The 21,019-nt window shown below is 26.7% G+C and overlaps 1 protein-coding gene across 1 annotated transcript in view; it reads right to left on the reverse strand.

The window, feature by feature from the left end:
* Positions 1-21,019, reverse strand: part of LOC117179513 (UPF0676 protein C1494.01-like) — a 68,613-nt gene that overhangs the window by 2,241 nt on the left and 45,353 nt on the right. The window contains exons 2-5 of the mRNA XM_033371389.1: positions 16,548-16,663; positions 11,946-12,061; positions 9,251-9,401; positions 8,964-9,146 (exon numbers count right to left, since the gene is read on the reverse strand). Of these exons, the coding sequence (XP_033227280.1) occupies positions 8,964-9,146; positions 9,251-9,401; positions 11,946-12,061; positions 16,548-16,663 (566 nt within the window). The remainder of the gene's footprint in view (positions 1-8,963; positions 9,147-9,250; positions 9,402-11,945; positions 12,062-16,547; positions 16,664-21,019) is intronic.

The raw sequence follows: 21,019 nt of genomic DNA on the forward strand, positions 1-21,019 counted from the left end.
TTTTTAAAGATTCTGAGTAATCTTTATAAGATTTCAACAATTTAAAAGGATTTTAAAGATTTTAGGGTATTTTTAAAACTTCTAAGGCATTTTCAGGAGCTTTTAATTTCAAGTATTTTATGATATACATTTTTCTAGAATTTCGGAAGATATGAAATGATTTTTTGGGGGATTTTAAAGCTCTCAATGTGTTTCAATATATTTTCTAGGATTTCAGGAAATTTAATCATAAAATTTCACGGGATTTTATAATATTTACGTGGATTTGAAATAATTTATTCACGAGAAATGAAGTATTTTGTAAGCCTTTATAGGATTTGAAATATTTTAGGGAATTTGATTGAAATGATTTGAAGGGAACTCGAAGCTCTTTAAATATTTTGGGATATAGAATTTTTTAGAATTTCGGAAGATATAAAATGATTTTACAGGGCCTATAAGGGTTTAATATATCTTAAAAGATTTCAAAGGATTTCATAAAGTTTCCAAGGATTTAAATGATTGTAAAGGGTTTATTAAACTCTCAAGGTATTTTAATATATTTTTCATGAATTTAGAAAATATCACCATATTTCATAGAATTTGTAATTCTTTTGAATTTTTTAAGTTCAATTAATAAAATTATCAAAGAATTTTAAATAGTTTAATGTGTCTCTTTATTCCTCTTTATTCCTTTTATTAGTCATTTTTTTGGTTATAAGATAGTAGGGATTTAATGGATTTGAAGAGATTTTCAAATATTTTTTGCAACTCATTTAGAATTTGTCTTCAATTCGTACAAATTTATCCTGAATTATTATGAATCCTTATAAATTCACTCAATTCTACACAATTCAATGTATTTTTAGAAAGTTTTTATTTGATTCATCTTGAAATCTTTAAAAATTACCTTTAATTCTTAGAAATGATTTTTTGATTAGAAATCAGTAGGGTTTCAAAGGTTGTAAGATATTTAAAATTATTTTTTCGAATTTACTCCGAATTCTTATTAATTTAACCTGAATTCTTTAACATTTTTTGAAATTCTCTGGAATTTTGTAATTTACTCGAATTCTATTAACTTCACTGAATTCTATTTGATTCAATGAATTTTTTTTAACTTGGAGATTTTATTTAATTGATCCCTAATTTTTTTAACCTCGCCGTAAATTCTTATGCATATTTTATCAAATTCTTGTTAATTCCCTTAATTTTTTCTAGGCTTATTTCAAAGTTAATGAATTTAATTAAGTTTTTTCATATTCCTAAATTGTTTTCAATTTATTTTATTTTATTTAATATACCTTAGATTTTTCAGAATCGAATTTTGCTTATTTTTTAACATTCTTTCCAATCCATTTGAATTGTTTTGAATTTAACTTGAACTGTATTGAAATCTTATGAATTAACTTTAAATTTAAAAAAGTTCGATAGAGTTCGATTCATAAGACTTCAAAACAATTCAATTCAATTTTTTAAAGGTATTGAAAAATTTCTTGGCATTTTTCTTGGAAATCTATCAAATCATTCCCTTGAAATTTTCTAAAACTCTTGAAAATTCCCGAGAGTTTTGTAAAATAAAACTTAAATTAATCAATTTTTTTTTAATCCGTTAAAAATTTTCTAAAGCTCTTGAAAATTCCCTGGAGTTTTTAAAAATATCAAAAAATCTTGCCAATCTTTTTGAAATCCTTTGCAAATTTTTAAAGCTCTTTAAAGTTCCTTGAAATTTTTAAAATAATCTAAAATCTTTGAAAATATCCTGAAATATTTCAAAATCTTCGAAATCTTTGGGAATCCCTTGAAACTTTCTATACTTAAATCTAATAAATCTTTCTAAATACCTTCAAGTTATTGAAATCTAATACAAATGTCTTGGAATATGTTTAAATGCCAATAAAATATTTAAAATCCTTTGAAACTTTCTAAAGCCCTTGAAAATTCATTGGGAATTTTTAACTCCAAGACGGTACACTGGTGTGAATTCGTACCAGAATTTAAAAATTTTTTTTGCCATTTATTCATGCACAGCTGCAACGGGTTTCCAACCATATTAAATATATGTGTTAAATATGCGTAATATATGCTAGGTGTTTATTATATGTTCAATATGTTAAATATTTAATATTATCATTGCAAAAAACCCAATGTGCACCAGTTTACTGTTCCGTACACTGAATTGGAGTGTACCGTTTGATGGTTAAAAATACGCTAACATCTTTTAAATACTTGGAAATCCCTTCAAATTACTGAAATCTATTAGAAAATTTCGTGAAATCTTTTAAAATCCCTTGAAACTTTTTAAAGATCTTGAAAATTCAACGAAATTTTAATAACTATTTTTAAATCTATCAAATCTTTTGAAATGCCTTCAAGTTATTCAAATTATTAAAAACATCTCCGCGAATATTTTTAAATACCATTAAAATATTATAAATGCCTGTGGAATTTTATGAAATCTGATATTTTCTGAAATTCTTTAAAATGTATTAAACACCTCGAGAGTTTTTAAAATCCATTAAAATCATGGAAATCCTAGGAAATCTTGTACAATCCCTTTAAATCTTTTCAAATATCTTAAAACAGGACCGATAAATTCGTTCCATATTTTCCAAAATTCTTGGAAATTCTTTGCAGCCACATGAACATTTTTTAAAATCTATTAAAATCATTAAAATCAATGGAAATCCCTTGAATTTTGTTTCAGCACTTCAAAATTGACCTTGGAATTTTTAAAAATATCCTTAAATATTTAAAGTCCTTCTAAATCCCCTTAACTTATTGATATTAATTTAAAATTCCTTAACTTCTTTTAAAATTTCCTAAAATACTTTAACTTCTTTTAAATATTTTGAAATCTCTTGAAACATCACTAAGTTGCTGAAATAATTCAAAATTCCTTGGAATATTTTTAAATGCCCTAAAATATGTCAAATTCTTTCAACTCTTTTGTATTCCCTTGACATTTTGATAAATGCACTAAAAAATTAAAAATCCCTCGAAACTTTTTAAAGCTCTTCAAAATTCTTTGGATTTTTTTTTAAATATCCGAAAATTTTATAAAGTCTTTGGAATACCTTTAGATTATTGAAATCTGTTAAAATTTTCTTGGAATATTTTTAAATACCTTAAATTGTTTAAAATCCCTTTAATCTTTCAAAATCTTTTCAAACCTTTCAAAGCTCTTTGCAATTTTTTTGAATTTTTAAAGATACCCGAAAATGTTTCAAATCCTTTGGTATACCTTGAACTTATTGCAATCTATTAAAAATTCTTTGGAAGCTTTCAAAATACTCTAAAATATGTCAAATCATATGTAGTCTTTCGAAATTCTTTACAACTTTTTGAACCTCTTGAAAATTCCTAGGAATTTTAAAAATTAACCCAAACTCTTTAAAGATCCTTTGGAATCCCGTCAAATAATTGAAATCTATTAAAAATTCATTCGAGTCTTTTAGAACGCCCTAAAATATTTCGAATCCTATGAAATCTTTGAAAATTACTGAAATTCCCTGAATTTGGCCTTTTTTTTAAATTCCTAACTTTTCCCTGACCAACTAAATTCCTTAACTTCTTTCTGATTTCGAAATTTTCCCTGATCTATGGCCACCATGTATATTTTAAACCTTGCCTTGGACAAAATGCAGTTTTATTAAAGATGCATCTTCTGAAACCTTAAATAAAGTTTTCCTTGCATAGTTCTTAAAATACGAAAGAAGATGATTGATGAAAATGATTTCTCAATAACTTAGAAAATACGGTTGGCGGTTTGTAAAATTTAATTAAAGCTCCTTTGACGTTCTGATATGATAAGCATAACACTCTTAATTAGCTGCATTTAAGAGGGAATATCTTGAGACTTAAGAAATATGTCAAAGTTAATGCTTTCCACTAATTCATTATCCATTCTCCGATTTCTGCGTTGGCGCGACTTGCCTTCTCGTTTCTGACATCATCGAATACACTTCGTTCAATGCAACTTTGATGGGCATTGAAGAGTTTTAATTAAGATTCGTCGAAGGCTTGGTTCATGTAGATTTACTACCTTTTTGACAAGCTTCCAATCTTTCTAAAGACAACTCGAGACCGGGGGCTACTCTGCCATCATAATAATGAGAAGGTATTAGTTTTATGTGAAAACTTAATATCGCGGATTTTTTTTAATCTCCACATTTCGAGACCCCTGAATCCGAAAAAAAGCTGTCTGTCTGTCACTGTCGTCAGTATACTACATAACTTTCAAAAGGAATATTTTGATTGTAAATTCTCTTTTGTTAAAGTTCCTTTGGCTTTAACGAACAATTCTCATCACGTATTTTCTATCTAAATTTTTAAGGATGAAAACATCGGGTTAAGTTAAAATTTAAAGGATAGTTTCAGGGAGCACCAAAAAGAAAGATTAAATTCGTTAACCAGATATTTTGGATAGAAATTCAAAAAGTTGTAGCATTTTAAACATTTTTGAGACCATATTTTGTAAGACTTAATAATTCGGAAATTCTTACAATTAATCCTCACAACTTTTTTCGATAAAAAGAAAATTGTGAGACTTATAGAATTTGCAATTTAAAAAAAAAAACGAACATTTTAAGTCAAACAACGCACGATATGAAAAAAGTCAATTTTTGAAAGCCCAGCTTTTTGAAGTTTCTTGAAAAATCGAAAATTTAAATGTTTATCACACAAAAAATCATGAAAAATCCAAAATTCAATTTTGTGGTCAAGCTAGGCCAGATATGGAAAAAGATGCAAAGAAAAAAATTGTGCATCCACGCAAGATATAAAAATATATTATTAGTTAATGTTTGATAGAGCGCGTAGTTTTAGTTTTATTCGTAAAAAACATTGAAAATAAAACAATTAAATTTTTGGACAAAAGTTATTCATTTTTAAATAGGACAAGCCGATTTTATTTTAATGGTAAAAATAAGATTAAAATGTATATTAAAGAAATCATGATAAAAAAATTGTATTTTATTTTGTAATATTTGAATAAGCAATCTCAGTCCGAGTTACAGAAGTAAATGAAATATACATTTGATATAATAGGGTTGAACATAATGTAGAAAAGTCCGCATTTTGCCAAAATCGAGTGCGAAGCACGATACGTACAGAGAACGTGTTCGGTAAAGCCGAAGGAGCTTGAACAAAAGAGAATTCACAATCAACAAATTAAAGTTGTCGATGCTTTGACCTTAAATTTTAAAAGGTATGTGCACAAATGTGGGGGGAGTACAAAGACTCCAAACATAGTTGTCCAAAAAGACCGTCTACAAATTTATTTGGTACAAAAAAGTTTTATGTCGTTCGGGAAATTTCTTTTTCTTGTTAGAAGTATGTATCTTCAAAATAAATTTGCATTTTTCTAAAGACATTTTTCAGTCTAATAGGTGCTGAGGTATATACGCGGTAGCATAGGCAATTAAATTATCCAACAATTGTATGCAGAATGACATAAAAAGTTTTAGTGTCAGCTGGTTTAAATGGGGATTTAATTTAAACGTATCAACCCGATAGTAGCCTCTGGTTAAGCACTACATTGCCCCGTCGAGCAACGAGCTCGAGCGCCTTACAATAGGAATGTGATAAATGAATAGGAATTTCCATAATTTATATACTAAATAATAACATGTTAAATAAGTCTTTAAGCAGGGTGGCCGTTTTAATCAAAAAGACAAAATTTCCGGTTCTCAAATATTTTTAACGGCCAATGGAATTAAAAACTCGAACTCTAAAGGTAAAAATTTTTCCATTTGAAGTAATAAAATTCATAAAAATTGAGCTGCAAGTTAAAGCACTTAAGTGAAACTCTTGAGTTTTTAACTTTTAAAATACAAGTTTAGAAGTTTTTTAATTGAAATTTTTTTACTCAGATGCTCCATAATTTATACATACAGAATGAAACCTACAAACACTTTTCAACTGAACAATTTTCAATTAAATGCAGTTCAGATTCAGTTCTACAAATATGAATCCACGTTATCATGTTCAATACTCTAAATTAAATAATCAATAAATGAATTTAAACATTTTCAAAATTGAGCGATTACATTTTTTTATAAATTAAATACTACTTAAATTGAAATTGAAATTATTTTAATTTTAAAAAGTTTAAAAATCTTTGAAATGCTTCAAAATTTTATTTCATAGTCTTGAAAAATCTACATTTTTCACATTTTTGTAAATTTTAAATTGTTTTTGAAGTTTTTTCAGAAATTCTTAACGTCTCTTAAAATAATTCGTATTTTCCCTACAATTTAAAAAAGAATCCTTCCAGTTAAAAAAATGACTTAAAATCTTCCACATTCATTGCTCATAATTTTAAAAATCTTTTTAAATATTCTCTTAAAGTTAATTTTTCATAATAAAAAATCATTTTCAAATTTCATAGAGGAATCTTAAGGAAATCATTTCAAATTTGTAATTGATTTTGAATTCAAATTGTTATTTATACATCAAAATACAACAATTTGACTTGAAAATTAGCTTTTTTTAAATAGAACCTTTCAAATTGTAACATTCTAAGTTCTTTTTTAGATCTGAATATTTGATTCGTAATTACGAATTTCAAATATTAAGTAACGGCTCTGTTTTTAATTAAAAAATTTCAAATTGAATGGTTAGACTGAAACAATATTCGAAATTTAATAAAAGCATTTAATTATGAATATATTATTTTTAAGATATTTAAAAATTGAAAATAGTTTATAAAGTTTCAATCGGGCGTTCTTATTTGTTTAACAAATAAGATTTCCAATTTAAGCAGTTTAATTTTTAACGCTAAAGGTTGGATATTCTGAAATTGCAAACTGATTCCGAATTGTCTTGTAAAGTTAAATATTATTCACTTTTTAATCCTTCAAGTACAGTTCAATTTGAAAATAATTATAATTTATATTTGTTTGATTAACTAAAATGTTTTTTTATCCAAAATTGTCGATTTCAAAAGTTACTAATTTTTGTATTTTTTATTCTTCCAAGACAGCATTTTTAAATTATTTGAACTTAAAACGTACACTTAATGCCACGTGAGCGTAACTTAAAAAAAAATTTCACATTTAAAAAAATCTAATTTAAGTTCGCACGAAGCGCGATATCGAGTTGAAAATTTTGAAAATTAAATGAGAAGCAAGAAAAATGGTTTAAAAAAACTTTTTTTATAATAGTAAAAATTTAGTACAGACCAGCGTTTCTTAGTGCTTCTTATTTAATTTCCCAAATTGTCAACTCGATATCCCGTTTCATGTGAACGTAAGTTGAGTTTGAAAAAAATGTAAATCTTTTTTTGAGTTTACGCTCACATGGCCTCAGAAATATTAATTTGGTCAAGGAGGAGATTTTCGAATTACGCATTATAAAAATGAATGAAATCATAATTATAGAAGGTAAAAATTTAACACTGAGCTTAAATTGAAAGTAGTATAAAATATAATTAATCGTCATAAATTAATCATCATACCGATCCATTTTAAACTAGTTTAATTTTTAATGTTTATAGTTTAAAACCATAAAATGTTGAACTTCTTTTTTAAATAGACGTATCTTGTAGTTTTCAATTTCAGATATTTCCACTTTTAATGTGAGTAATTTAAAAAAATGTAATTGTGTATAGATTTTTTTAAATAGTTCAATTTATGAATTTTCACAATTCGAAATTCTTCAATTTTAAAATGAATAAATTAAAATTCTTGAAATTGGATGATTTTAAAGATTATGAAACCAGTTTTTAATTCTAAATCTATCAAATTGAATAATTTCGAGAGTAAATTATTACAATTAAAAACTCTTCAATTCGAAAGATTTACAATTCAAAATTCTACAATTTTGAATATGTATAAATAAAAGAAAAAAAACTTTTCAATAGAAAAACTCTTGAATTTTAAAGGTTGCATAAACAAAAATTCTTAAATTTTCTTGATTTTGGAAATCACATGTCAAGTTTTCCAATTCAGATCTTCTAAATCGAAGAAATTTCGAATTTAAATAATCAAAAATACACAAATTTTAATTGTAAGACGTAAAACTTGCATAATTTTTCATTGTCAATTTTCATAATTAAAAACTCCAATTTTAACGATTTAAGATTCAAAATTCTACCATTTTTAAGAATTACAATTGAAAACTCTTGAATTTTAAAGATGTATAAATACAAAATGCTTAAATTGTGATAGCTTTAATTATCGAGAGCAAAGTTTTCAATTCATGTTTCAAAATGAAAAAAATACGAATGTAAATCATCAAAACTACACAATTTCTAGTTGTAGGACTTAAAACCTGCATAATTGTTAATTATAAATTTTCGGAATTAAAAACTCTTAAACTTTAAAGATTCACAATTTAAAGTTCTTCAATTTTAAAGATTTACAATTAAAACTTCAATTTAAATATGTATAAATAAATAAAAAAAGTTATAATTCTGAAGATTTTAAAGCCAAGAGATTTAAATTTAGTATTCCAAATAGATGAAATTTCAAATATAAATTATCAAAATTACAGAATTTTCAATTCTAAAACTTAAAACTTGTGTAATTTATAATTGAAAATTCTTTAATTTTGAAGTTTTGCAATTTAAAGTTCTACAATTTTGAATAATTGCTCATAAAATTCCCGGTTATTTCCTAGTTTCCCGGTCCAACGGCCACTCTGATTGACTATTTTGACACTGTTTGAACAAATTTGTGACACTAATTATACTACTTTTGATGTCTCAAGTGCCTCCGAGGCTTGCCATCCATCACTTTCACTAACAAGAAAATGTAACGTTCCGGGTAACTCGTTACTTTCGGATTCAACGACAAATCTTATTTATCCTCTAAGTTTCAGATGAGTTGCAGTTCCTAATTTTACTGTTAAGTTTACGATCTGTTCCAGGTAATGTGGTACACCTACGCAGTCGTTTCTCGCCGAATGAAAAGGAATTACCCGGTCTATAAATCTTTTTCTGATATACAGGCCACATGTCAGTTGTTGGATGTTGGACTTACCTGAGCGAGTAAAGTGAAAGTTCCATAATCACAATGGGCTCCACATCTGGTCATATCAGGCTCCGGAGCACCCAAGGGTGGATAATAGAGCAGCCGGAGTGTTGTTCCGTTTGCTGGACCCAGGAGGCGCGTATGCTTCGAGAGGAAGAAGTCAGAAGGCAGCTCCATCCCGACCGCGAGTGCCTGCATATCGAGGATTTCTTAGACCCTGTTTACGATTGCGAGACTTGAGGTACCTCGGGGTCACGTGGACGCTAAGGTACCTCGAATTCCAGCAAGAAACGTACGGTTAAAAGCATCGTCGTCAGCTGCTTGAAGTCCCCGGAAAGCTCGTCCACAGCTGAGCTGAATCCTGGAACATCTGGGTCTGGAAGCGGTCCCTGATCATCACAGATGTTGAACGAATGTCGCACCTCCTTTTCATCGTTTTTCGAAAGTCTGTTGATTTTTTTTTTTCGTTGTTATGATCATCCATTTTTCAGAAGACATTTTTAATAGGTCAAGTTGCCAATAATAATAATTTGAACAAAATCGTTCAATATTCTCACGTTTCTCCAAGAAGCTTTCCTTTTAAGGCTTCTGGAAATTATAGGAAAATTGGATTTTATAAACTGAGACCAAACGAAGAAGCCATTTTCCATTATGTCTACTTTTTTTGTATAATTGAAAGAAAAAAATGCGACCTATTATGATTGTTAACGGCCATGCCGGAGGAAGAGGAGAGGATCTGCTCGATTCTGCTTTTGGATGAACCAAGTTCATGCCAAGGACCCAAGTTCATGCCAATTTTTCATTTTGTCAATAGGTTCGCCCAAAAACCGAACAGAGCAGATCTCTTTCTTCAGCATGGTCGGTAACAAGCATGGTAGTTCCCTTGTTAGTTAAATAGTAGAATACAGCACAACTGCACAACATGAAAAATAGAATTTTCTCTAAAAAAAAAAACGATCTTTACCGGGGCTCTTTTTCCTCTTTCGATTATGGATACAAAAAATTAAGACAAAATCTCTTCTCCATTGGGCTTAAATTTACGAAGTCCAATTTACCGACGATTTCCATGAGACTTTTAACAGAGTTTCCATTTTTCCCCGTTAAAACTGAGAAATTCCCTAAAATATTAAAAATCGAGAATCTAGACTCAATCCCCCCCCCTTTTTTTTACGAAATTCCAATTCATTTTTTAAGGATTTTTAACAGCAATTCAAGACATTACAAAACAACACTCAGGAGAAATAAGGAAAAACAGAGGAAATAAGGAATTTTTTCACGAAAATCAAGGAATAAATTCTTTTAAATAATATTAATGTGGGTACTAATATTAAATTCAAATTTAAACACTTTAAATTCCTAATATTCAAAGTAAAAATATTGCGTTTTTAACAAGAGATTAATTTTTAACCAATAATTGAATTTTCAACTAAAAAGAATCTTTTAAAAAAATCAACTTTTAACAAAGCAGTTCAACTTTTAATTAAGTAGTTGAATTTGTAACAAAAAAAGATTTTAATTTTGAATAAAAACCAGTTAAATTCATACAAAAAAGAGGAATTTTTAACAAAAAAGTTGATTTTTCTACAAAAAAAAAGCTTTTTCAGTCAAGAAAGAAAAACAAATTTAACTAAATTGTTTAATTTGCAAGCCAAAAAGACGAATTTTCAACAAAGTAGACGCATTTTAAACCATTAAGATGAATTTTAAACTAAAATTATGAATCTTCAACCATAAAAAAATAATTTGCAACAAAAAGGATTAACTTTTAGTCAAGTGGTAGAAGTTTGAACTAGAAGAGATAAATCTTCAATTAAAAATATAAATTTTCAACAAAAAATGGAATACATACATTTCTAGTTAAAAAAATTAATTAAGAAAATAATCATTTGCAACAAAAGAGTTCAACATGTAACTCCAGCGATGATTTTTATCCAGGAAGATTAATTTTCGAAAAATGGAATTTTTAACAAAGAAATTAAACTTTTAACCAAGTAGTTGAATTTTCAACCAAAAAGATTTTATTTGATATAAAAAAGTTGAATTCTTAAAAAAAAGAATATTCAACAAAATAGTTGATTTTTCTACCAAAAAATATTTTTCAGTCAAGAAAAAAATTTCAACTTAAAAATTAATGTTCAACGAAATAGTTGCATTTTTGACCAAAACAGTGTAATAGTAGATTAAAAAAAAATAACGTTCTAATGAAAACATCTTAATATGTAACAAAATACGTACATTTAATTTGGAGTTGATTGTTATTTTGATTGATTTTGCATGTTCGCAAACTGCGTATTTAAAAAAATTGTTTTCTTCATAACTTTGTTGTTTTTGTAAATAATAATTTTTTCAAACTTGTTTTTTACATTATAATTTTTTTTGAGCTGTTATTAAATTTTGTTTTGAACGTCAAGAGCTTTTAACTGATAAAAATACATTAGAAACAAGTTAAAAAAATTATATATTATTGTCACGAAAAAACAAGCATCGCAAACAAATCTTGAATTATACTTTAAATACATTATTATTGATGGTATCGTTTAAAAAAGAAATGTTTTATTTTTCCCTGAAATTTTATATTAAAAATTGAAAATGAATGAAGTCATGATGTACAGAATCTTTTTTCTAGAGAATATAATCTAAGTCATTAAAATTGTACCATTTTTTAAATTTTGGTAACGAGCAATGTAAAAAAGTGGGATGAAAAATAAAATTTAGTTAATAGACAAGTTTTGTATTTTATATTTCAAAATGAGGATAATACAATATTTTTTAAAACCTGTTTTTTCGTAGCAATAATATAAAATCCGATTTTCTATTCTATTACCACAAATATTCTTATTTTAAAAAGACGTTTCATTTTATTTACTTTATTTGAAATTGAAATAAAATTTATTTGAAATCTGGAAAATAAGATTATTTTTACAAATCTTCAAGTTTTTAAAATAATTTTATTTAATTTGACTTATTAAATTTTATATTACTTTTACTTACTTCTCGGCTCCGGGTTTGACATATCCGTGGGCACTTTCTTGATGGAATTTATATTTGTTACGAGTTTCTTCAGGAAGTTCACAAAATTTGTCCAAAGCTCTGTATGCCCCTTTCAACTGAAAATGTTGAAGAATGCAAGATATAGAAACAGGCCTCAAAGTCCATACGGGATAAAATATAGGGACAAAACGGGCCTTTTTACGCTCAGATGGCTCTTTTTCGCACTCAAAAGGTAACAAATTTAGGATAAATTCATAAGCTTTAAAAAATAAAAACAACCATTGATTTCCGCAAAATTAGAATGAAGTTAGAAAAATTTAAGGTAAACGAGAAGAATTAAATTAAATTCCTAAGAATTCAAGATAATTCCAAAATATAACTTCAAATCTTTTCAAATCTTTGAAACCCCACTAATTTTTGAACAAAAAAGTGACTAATGAGTACAAAACAATTCAAAGGAATTCAAATAAATTGAAAAAAATGTAATCGAAAAAATTCGGCCGATATTAGTAAAATTTTAGTGAATTTAGAAGAATTCAAAAGAATTCAAGATTGAAGATTTAATAGAGTCTAATATTATACATTAGTTTGAGAATTCATTTTTTTGTGTAAAATTTTATTATTTGGTCAAGAATTCAACGATTTTTTTAAGGCAAATTCGCCCTTAGGAATTGAAAATTCATAGGTTGGTTGGTAACTTTTTTGCTTGTTTAAAGTTTATTATTTTTAATTGACAAATCTACTATCATATTTTTGGTTCAAAATTCGTCTCTTTAGGTTGAATATTTTATTATTTCGTAGAAAATTAGCGTTTTGAACATGAAAATTCTACAATTTATTTTCACCTTTTTTTTCTTGATTGAAAAATCTGTCTTAATTGAAAATTTGTCATTTTAGTTTGAGAAACCATCTCTTTTAGTTAAAAATGCAACTGCTGGTTGAAAATTATCGTTTTTTTTCGGTTGAGGATTAAACTATATTTTGGAAATTCGTCTTTTTTTGGTTGACATTAACTGTTTTTTATTTGAAATAATAATAATAATAATATTTTTTGCTTTAAATATGAAATATTTGTATTACATTTTTCGTTCACAATTTATCTTTATTAGTTGAAAAATCAACTAACTGGTTGAAAGACAAACTTCTTTTTTAAACATACATTTTTTATTTTGAATATTTATCTATCTAGTTGAAATTTTTTGGTTTGAAAATTAATTTGTTTAACTAAAAATTTAACTAACCTATTTTTAGTTGAAAATTTTTTTTTTTAGTTGAAAATGTAACTACTTGGTACAAACAATCAACCCTCTTGGTTCAAAATTAATCTTTTTCGGATGAAAATTCAAGTATTTTGGTAGAAAATTCATCTCTTTTAGTCGAAATTTCATCTTTTTGGTTGAAAATGCAACTGTTTGGTTGAAAATGAACTTTTTGTAGGAAATTTATATTTTTAGGTAAAAATTGCAATTTTTTGTAGAAAATTCGTCTTATTGTGGAGAACATTTCAACAGTTTAGTAGGAAATTCAACTATATGGTTAAAAATGAACTTTTTTGTTAAAAATTCATTTTTTCGAGTTAAAAATTCTTTTTTCTTATTGCAAGTTATTTGGTTGAAAATTAATATTTTTCGGTTTAAAATTTAAAGTTTTTGTAGAGAATTCATAAACATTTTTAATTGAAAGTTAATCTTCCCGTTGAAAATTCTTCGCTTTGCAGGTACCTCGTCTTTTTGGCTTGAAATTTCAACTTTTTGAATGATTTTTTTGTTATTAACTGAAAAATCTTTTTTGGTTGAAAATTAGTCCTTTTTATTTGAAAATATATAGTTTTCGATTAAAAATGTACGACCCCTGTCAACGTTTGAATTGAAAGAATATGTAACTTTTTTTTTATTATAAGATGAAGTTTCGAATTGGACATTGTTTTAGCCATTGCCGATTATTCGACTGGTTTCTCGCGGCAGTAAAGGCAACTTTGATAAGCATGTTTAAACGGTAGAGTAATTATCGTAGCATTATCGCTTCATTCAATTTGAGGTCATTAATTTTAATGGGCACCACTTTAATCAGAAAAGTTCTGGGGTGAACCTCAAGTGTAATAAAGTAATAATAATACAGCAATAAAGGCCTTAAGATGCACTCTGTGGCCAATCATTATTATTTGTTTTATCGTTGTTTGAGAGCAAACCAGAATCAATCAAAGTACACGTCGTAAATAACGCTTATTAATTTGCAAGTTCACTCCGCTTTATAGGCCAGCATAGGAATTTCTTCCGCACTCGATAAGTGATTCACTTGCATTATTTATAAAGAATCGATTTTCACTTTGCAATTTCCGTTTGCGAAATTGTTTCACTCTATTTCAGAATCACCAACTGGTCCAGTCTAGCCTCAATTTTTTTTATTCAAATGTAAAGAATTATTTGCCTTGAGTTAAACTTTTCTTACATGAAATTTGTTTAAAATAATGCAAAAGTTAAAGAAAGTTTGAAGTTTTAATTATATAGAAAATTCTTATATTAATTTCAAATTTTTTATTCTTGCACATATGTACGGATTCTTTTAGGGCTCTTTTAACAATGATCATTATTGTGCCATCCTTTAAGTTTCATTAAATGGGATTTGAATTGAAAGAATTAAAGACATATTAAAACAAAAATAAAATATTTCATATTCGACAGATTTCGAACCTAAAATCTTGTTCTAGATTTGAAGATTAGAGTTGGGCTACTTCAGTATGACCTACTTTTTTTCTAAATTACAAAGAATCGTTTTTTTTTTTAATTTCCAAATGCGTATTTCTTTCACTTCATTATTTTGTTGCTAATAAATCTTAATGAACGTGTATTAAATTATTTTATAAACCTATTATTGTGATAATGATGATAATTGAATGGGTGCCCGGAACAAGGGCCTATGTCACGATTTCCAAATTGTGCAGGAGCATTGAAAAACTGGGATAATGCAAATGACTTTCCTTCACTTCTCAACAGATAATTCGATTTTCCTGACCTCTGTTGTCATTATTTACAACTGAAAACAATGGGAACTCTTAGTCCACATGACATTGGCCCTTATTCCACGAAAAACTGGGTTTTGAAAAAATCGTGACATAGGCCCTTGTTCCGGGCACCCATTCAATTGGTCTTTACAAGGTTATCATACAACCTAGAAGCTTTATTGTTAGCCCCTGAAATTTTCTAAATCCATCATGGTCTTTAAGAAGTTAAATTATCTTATCAGAGTTTTTCTTATAACTGATAACTTGGAACAAAATTACAAATTCCCCCCATTGTAAGGATTCATAAGATTTTTGAGAACCCCTTTCTTACGTAAGATACTATATTTTGTATTGAATATATCAAATCAATTGTTTTCACTATGGATTAAAAATAAAAACAGAATAACCTAATAAAAATATTTAATATAATAAAAATAAATAGACTTAAATATTAACAAATTATAAAAATGAACATGCATATTTAATGAAATTTTTATTTCTTTAATAATACGATTTCATAATTGATTTAATCAAATAAAATTAATAATTTGTCTTTTAATTTAAGATTAGAATAAAAGATTTAATAAAACATTTACTTCATTCATTTAAATAATGATTAATGTTCAAAGGATTTCAAGCGATACCGAATATTTTTACGAATTTTTAAGGATGAAAGAAGTTTTCGAAAAGATTGAAAAGTTTTTAAAGAATTTTAACGGATTTTGAGAGATTTATTGGGGTCAAAAATTAAGGGGTTTCCGCCTTTTGAAGCGATTTCAAGGGATACTGAAGTATTTTCACGTATTTTTTCCTAACTTTAGTGGAATTTCGAATATTTAAAGGAATTTTATGAGATATTTTATAAGATTTCAAAATATTTCACGGGATGTCAAAATATCTGAAAATATTTTAAAGGATTTTAAGAGATTTTAAGATATTCAAAGGGGTTTCCATAACTTCACGGGATTTAAAAGAATTTCCAAGTTTTCAAGGGATGAAATATTTCAGAGAATTTCAAGGAATTTATGGTTTACAGTTTTTAAAGAATTTCAAGGGATCCATAGAATTCATAGGAATTCAAAGAATATTCACATCTTTAAAAATCTGTAAGGGATTTACAAAAATATTTTAAGAATTCACTGAATTGCCAAGGATCGCAAAGATTTACATCATTATAAAAAGAAATTTCAACAGACCACTCTAAAAAATCTTAATTAATGGACGCTTTCTTATGAAATATATTTCCAGAACTTCTTAATTAACAATTGTCTTATTTTTTTAAGATTATTTAATAATGGACTTCTTTAAAATATTTGTTGCCAAATATAAAAAAAGCTAGATGCTGATAAACTTTTAAGCAATTCAAAAGTTTTGGCAATAATCAGAGGAGTATTTAAGTTATTATTATTCATTTATTATTTTATTTGAAGGATTATTTAAGAATGAAGAAGGATGGCATAAAGACGACAAGCCCGAGTGTGAGTTTGCAGCCTTTCTTCAATAGTATCAGTGGTTTTAAATATTGAAGCAAACAAAACTGGAGTCGAGTTTAAACACTGGAATTACTTGAATTGCGAATTTTAACCAGTTTTGAAATGTACCTTGCAGTCAGGAATGCCATGATTAACGAGGAGGGCCAGTCCTTTTTCAGAAAGTGCCTGTACCAGTTTCGAACCGACCTGCTTCACAACTGCTTTCTGGGGACATCTCTCTGTTCCTGAAACGAAAAAAAACTGGTTGGCTAATTGTATTCAAATAGGTCTTATCAGAAATGTTATTTGATTCATAAAAAATGTATTCGTGGAAAAAGTGGTAAAGTGGAGAAAAGCGTGTTTTTTATTGAATTTATATCATCAATAGCGTGCTACCTGCGCGTGCTCTTTTTCAATTTGAGGGGAAAAAGCACTTTTAATGCAAAATAAAAAAATTGGTAAAGCTATTTATTTTTCAAGATTATTTGTGTTTAAGGTTTTTCAAATATAATTTTTATAAAATTTCTGAGAACATTCACAAAGATTTTTTAACATTTCAGATATATGTCAAATTAAAATTGCAACAAAAAAGTTAATTTGCAACCCAATACATAGTTGAATTTTGAACCAAAAAATATGAATTATCAGCGGAAAATTTAATGCATAATAATTGATATATGAATTAAAAAATTTGTTATTTTAAATCAAAAACAGTTGATCTCATTCAAAAAAGATGATTTTGCAATAAAATAGTTCAATTCTGAAACAAAAACAGATGAATTTTAAACCGAACAGTTGCATTATTAATAAAAAAAATTAAAAAGAAGAATTTTCAAACAAAAAAGATTTTTCAGCCCAGAAAGTAAAATATTTTCATCAAATCATAAATAAGGAGGAAAAATGATTTCTAATACAAAATATAAATTTCGGAAAATTATTTAATTCTTCAGTTTATTTGAAAATATTCTTAAGTTTATTTTAAAATTTCACAGGATTTTACAAAATTTTAGAAAAAAATTCTACTTAGTTTAAAATACATTTAGAACTTCATTAAAAATTTTCCCATGGATTTTAAGAATAGTTTTACATTTTGGTATCTTTCCAAAACATTTAAATATCTTTGAAACTTACTTTAGGATCTTAAGATCTTAAGATCATTCAAAATCATTAAACAGCTTTACTATCTTATTTCAGAATCTTCAAGAACCTACATTAATTTGGTAATCTTCGCAAAACTTGGAAATGTGTCTTAAACATTTTCGAATGTTTCCTAAAATTTTCTAATTTTGAAAAATTGCAAGATTTTTCTTTAAAATCATCTATATTCTATTTCGAAATTTTACGAAATCATTTGAAAAGTTTTTGAAATATTTTCTTAAAATTAGTTGTTCAAAATAAAAAATCATTAAACAATTTCCTAAAAAGCTTAAAACCTTTCAAAATTATTGGAAAGCTTCTACATTTTTTGTTCGACACCTTCAAAAATTAAAATATTTTTAAAATTGTTTAAAATTAATCTTCTACAATAAAATCTAAATTATTAAATATTCCCCAGAAATATCTGTATGGGTATGGCTAATTTTAACTGTTTGTTCATAATTTCATTTTTATTACATCTGTAAAAGTGTGACAAAGTTTAAAATTTAAATTATAGCGTGGCAGCAAAATTTTAAGTACATAACTATTTCACAATATTAAAAAATCATTTACAACTAAAATGTTCTCTTTTTCTTCATAATGTTTGGAAACAGAAATACATTGGATTATTTGTAATACAATTTTTTTTGTGTAATCTAAAAAAACATTTTTTTATGAACGTAGACTTTTTTGTGGAACATTCCACATGACTAAATTTCTTAGTCATTTTGTAATCAGGACTTCTATCTTAAACGTTTCTATTATCTATGCGTTTGGTAGAAACTATGTTTTCAAAACCTTCGACTTTGGATATTATCAAAACTTCGAAAAAATAGATGAATAAAAAAGAGAAACCTTAATTTATTAAATTTTATATTCTATATTTGAACATCTTTTAGAGCTATGATATTGAGAGGCTTCAGATATTTTGATTGGCCTTAAATTACTAAAATATCTTGAAAATTGACATAAAAAAGGTATTATAACTCTTGAAAACAATCGTGAGAAGAAATCGTGCAGATAAGAAGAAATCTTATCATCGTTCCCAGGAAGCTTGTCAACTCATCATTCTCAAACCTCATTCTGAAGTTATCAAAATTTTCTACGTGAAAAATTCAGTAATTGAATGATTATTTTATATCATTTGGATAAAATCATACCATTTTAATCGTCTCGTCTTTCCCCTGATTAAGAATTTCCAAACAGGTAGTTCAGTTTTCAACTTGAAAAAATTAATTTTTACCCAAAAATTGAAGAGTCAAATTTTTAGTTAAAATAATTAATTTTCAACCGAGAAAAAAGGAATTTGCAATGAAAGACTTGAATTTTCAACCAAATATTTGGATTTTAAACTGAAAACGGTAGAGTTTTTAAACCAAAAGAAATGAATAATGAACCCTACAAGACGAGTTTTCAACCAAAAAGAATGGCTTTAACAACATTGTTGACTTTTCGAAAAATTAATCAAATTACACTGAAAGAAATTTTATAATAATAATTGATAATGCAATATCCATAATTGATATAGTCGATTACGATTTCGGGAAATCGTGTAAATATAAAAATTATTGTTAGCGTAATTACAAAACTTTACAATTAGAATATGACAACCTAATATCTTTAGAACAAGAATTGGTATATTCAAAATCAAAGATTGATATTTTATGTATTAAAACGCAGAACAAGAAAAATTGATAATGACATATTCAAATAATATAAAAGCAATTATAGGAATTAATAGATTGAGGTATAAAAATTAATATAAATATTCTACAAATTAATATAGTCAAAGAGAAAGTGAAAGGTAATAAGAGATATTTTTATTTTCTGTGATAGACGCTAACAGAAATTGTAATCTTCAGTTGAGGAAATTGCAAAACACTATATCAAAAAATCCGAATGTGTCCTCACGATGTGAATCGGAGAATTCGTGTTCCCCGCTAAACTGGTCAAAATTCAGGTATGAACACGTGTTTTCCAGTGTTTTGTTTTTAAGGCAAGAGTGGTAATAATTGGCAAAAGTATACATTTTTTCATGATAATCAACTTACAAAATATAAAAGTTATTAGTTGAAAATTTCAAGGATTTTACCACTCAGGGTTTGAGCATCAGATTACAAAGCATTACTAAAGATTCTAGAAGGTTTCAATATATTCTAAAGATTTAAAAATATTTAAAAGTATTTTTGAACGTTTTAAAAAGAATTATGAACGTTTTAAGAAGATTTTATGGATTTGAACGATTGAAAATAGGCAATGTGGTTGTCGAAAAAAAATTCCCTCCAAGTTTTAGCCAAATCGGTAAATATTAGGACGTGCCGTAAAGGCCCTGAAAATCCGATAAGATTAACATGGGGAAATTTTGCAATGAGATTCAGGTTTCTGGATTTAAACTTAGGTTGCGGAAGATATTAAGAATTCGTTAAGGAGTCTCTAATCAATCATTTTCATTAAATTACTTCAAATTTTGATTCCCCCCCCCCCGCCCCTTGTAGAGCCCCAAAATTACCCAAAAAAACTGAAATTGACATTTTTGTCAAAAATTTACTCATAAATGCTCTTTTCTTCCCTTTTTTGCCATAAATGATTTTTGTTTGTCAAGTGCAATGTTTTTAAGTATTTTTCAACTAACTAACAATGGTTTAAACAATTTATTTTTGTTTAAATAATTTTCTTTCTCTCCTTCATTGAAAGGTAGATTTTTTATGTTTGATTGAACAATTGGACATTTTTAGGATTAATGATCTTTGTTTCAAGCATTTAGTATTTTTTTAAACAGTAAATTATTATTTAATTGTAAAGTTTTCTTAAAAATAGGTATAAATCTCTATAAAAAAAAAAATTAGTTAGCTTTTCTGCTTATTATTAAATATCTACGTCATTTAGATACTAGTATCTTATTTTGTAATAAATTCTTATTTGTTTAAACAAATTTTGATCGTTTATACAATTTTTTTCAAAAATAAATTTTGGATAATTCTGTTTTTTGCAATTAATCTGGTAATTTTTTATCTTTGAGAGGAAACTGTTGTGTCTACGGGGGTGATTTAAAGGAAAAAATTATAAAAGTAATTTCATAACGACAAAAATGAATGTAATTTTTATAGAATGAAGTCTTACTAAAAAAAAAAAACTTTTCATGACCAATGTAAAACATTTTATGAACAAAAAATTAGTTATTTAAAGCATTTGCTTAACGTTTAAATATTTAACAATAAGCGATATACTTAATTAAATTTAGACAAACATCAGATTTTTGAATAACAATTTCCAATAAAACGTTACATAAGTATTTAGTAAATTTATGAAACAATACGATAATGGTTTAGACAAAAGTTTTACTCTTTACAATGACAAATTACCACAATAATTGAGACTCCGGATTCTATAACCACGCATAAAATTTGCCTGGCCGCTTCAGGCCGCTCGAGTTGGCCCCTGATGGCTTGAAAATCAGTTTTCGA

Source organism: Belonocnema kinseyi, chromosome 9 (genome assembly GCF_010883055.1).
Source record: "Belonocnema kinseyi isolate 2016_QV_RU_SX_M_011 chromosome 9, B_treatae_v1, whole genome shotgun sequence".
Taxonomy (NCBI): domain Eukaryota; kingdom Metazoa; phylum Arthropoda; class Insecta; order Hymenoptera; family Cynipidae; genus Belonocnema; species Belonocnema kinseyi.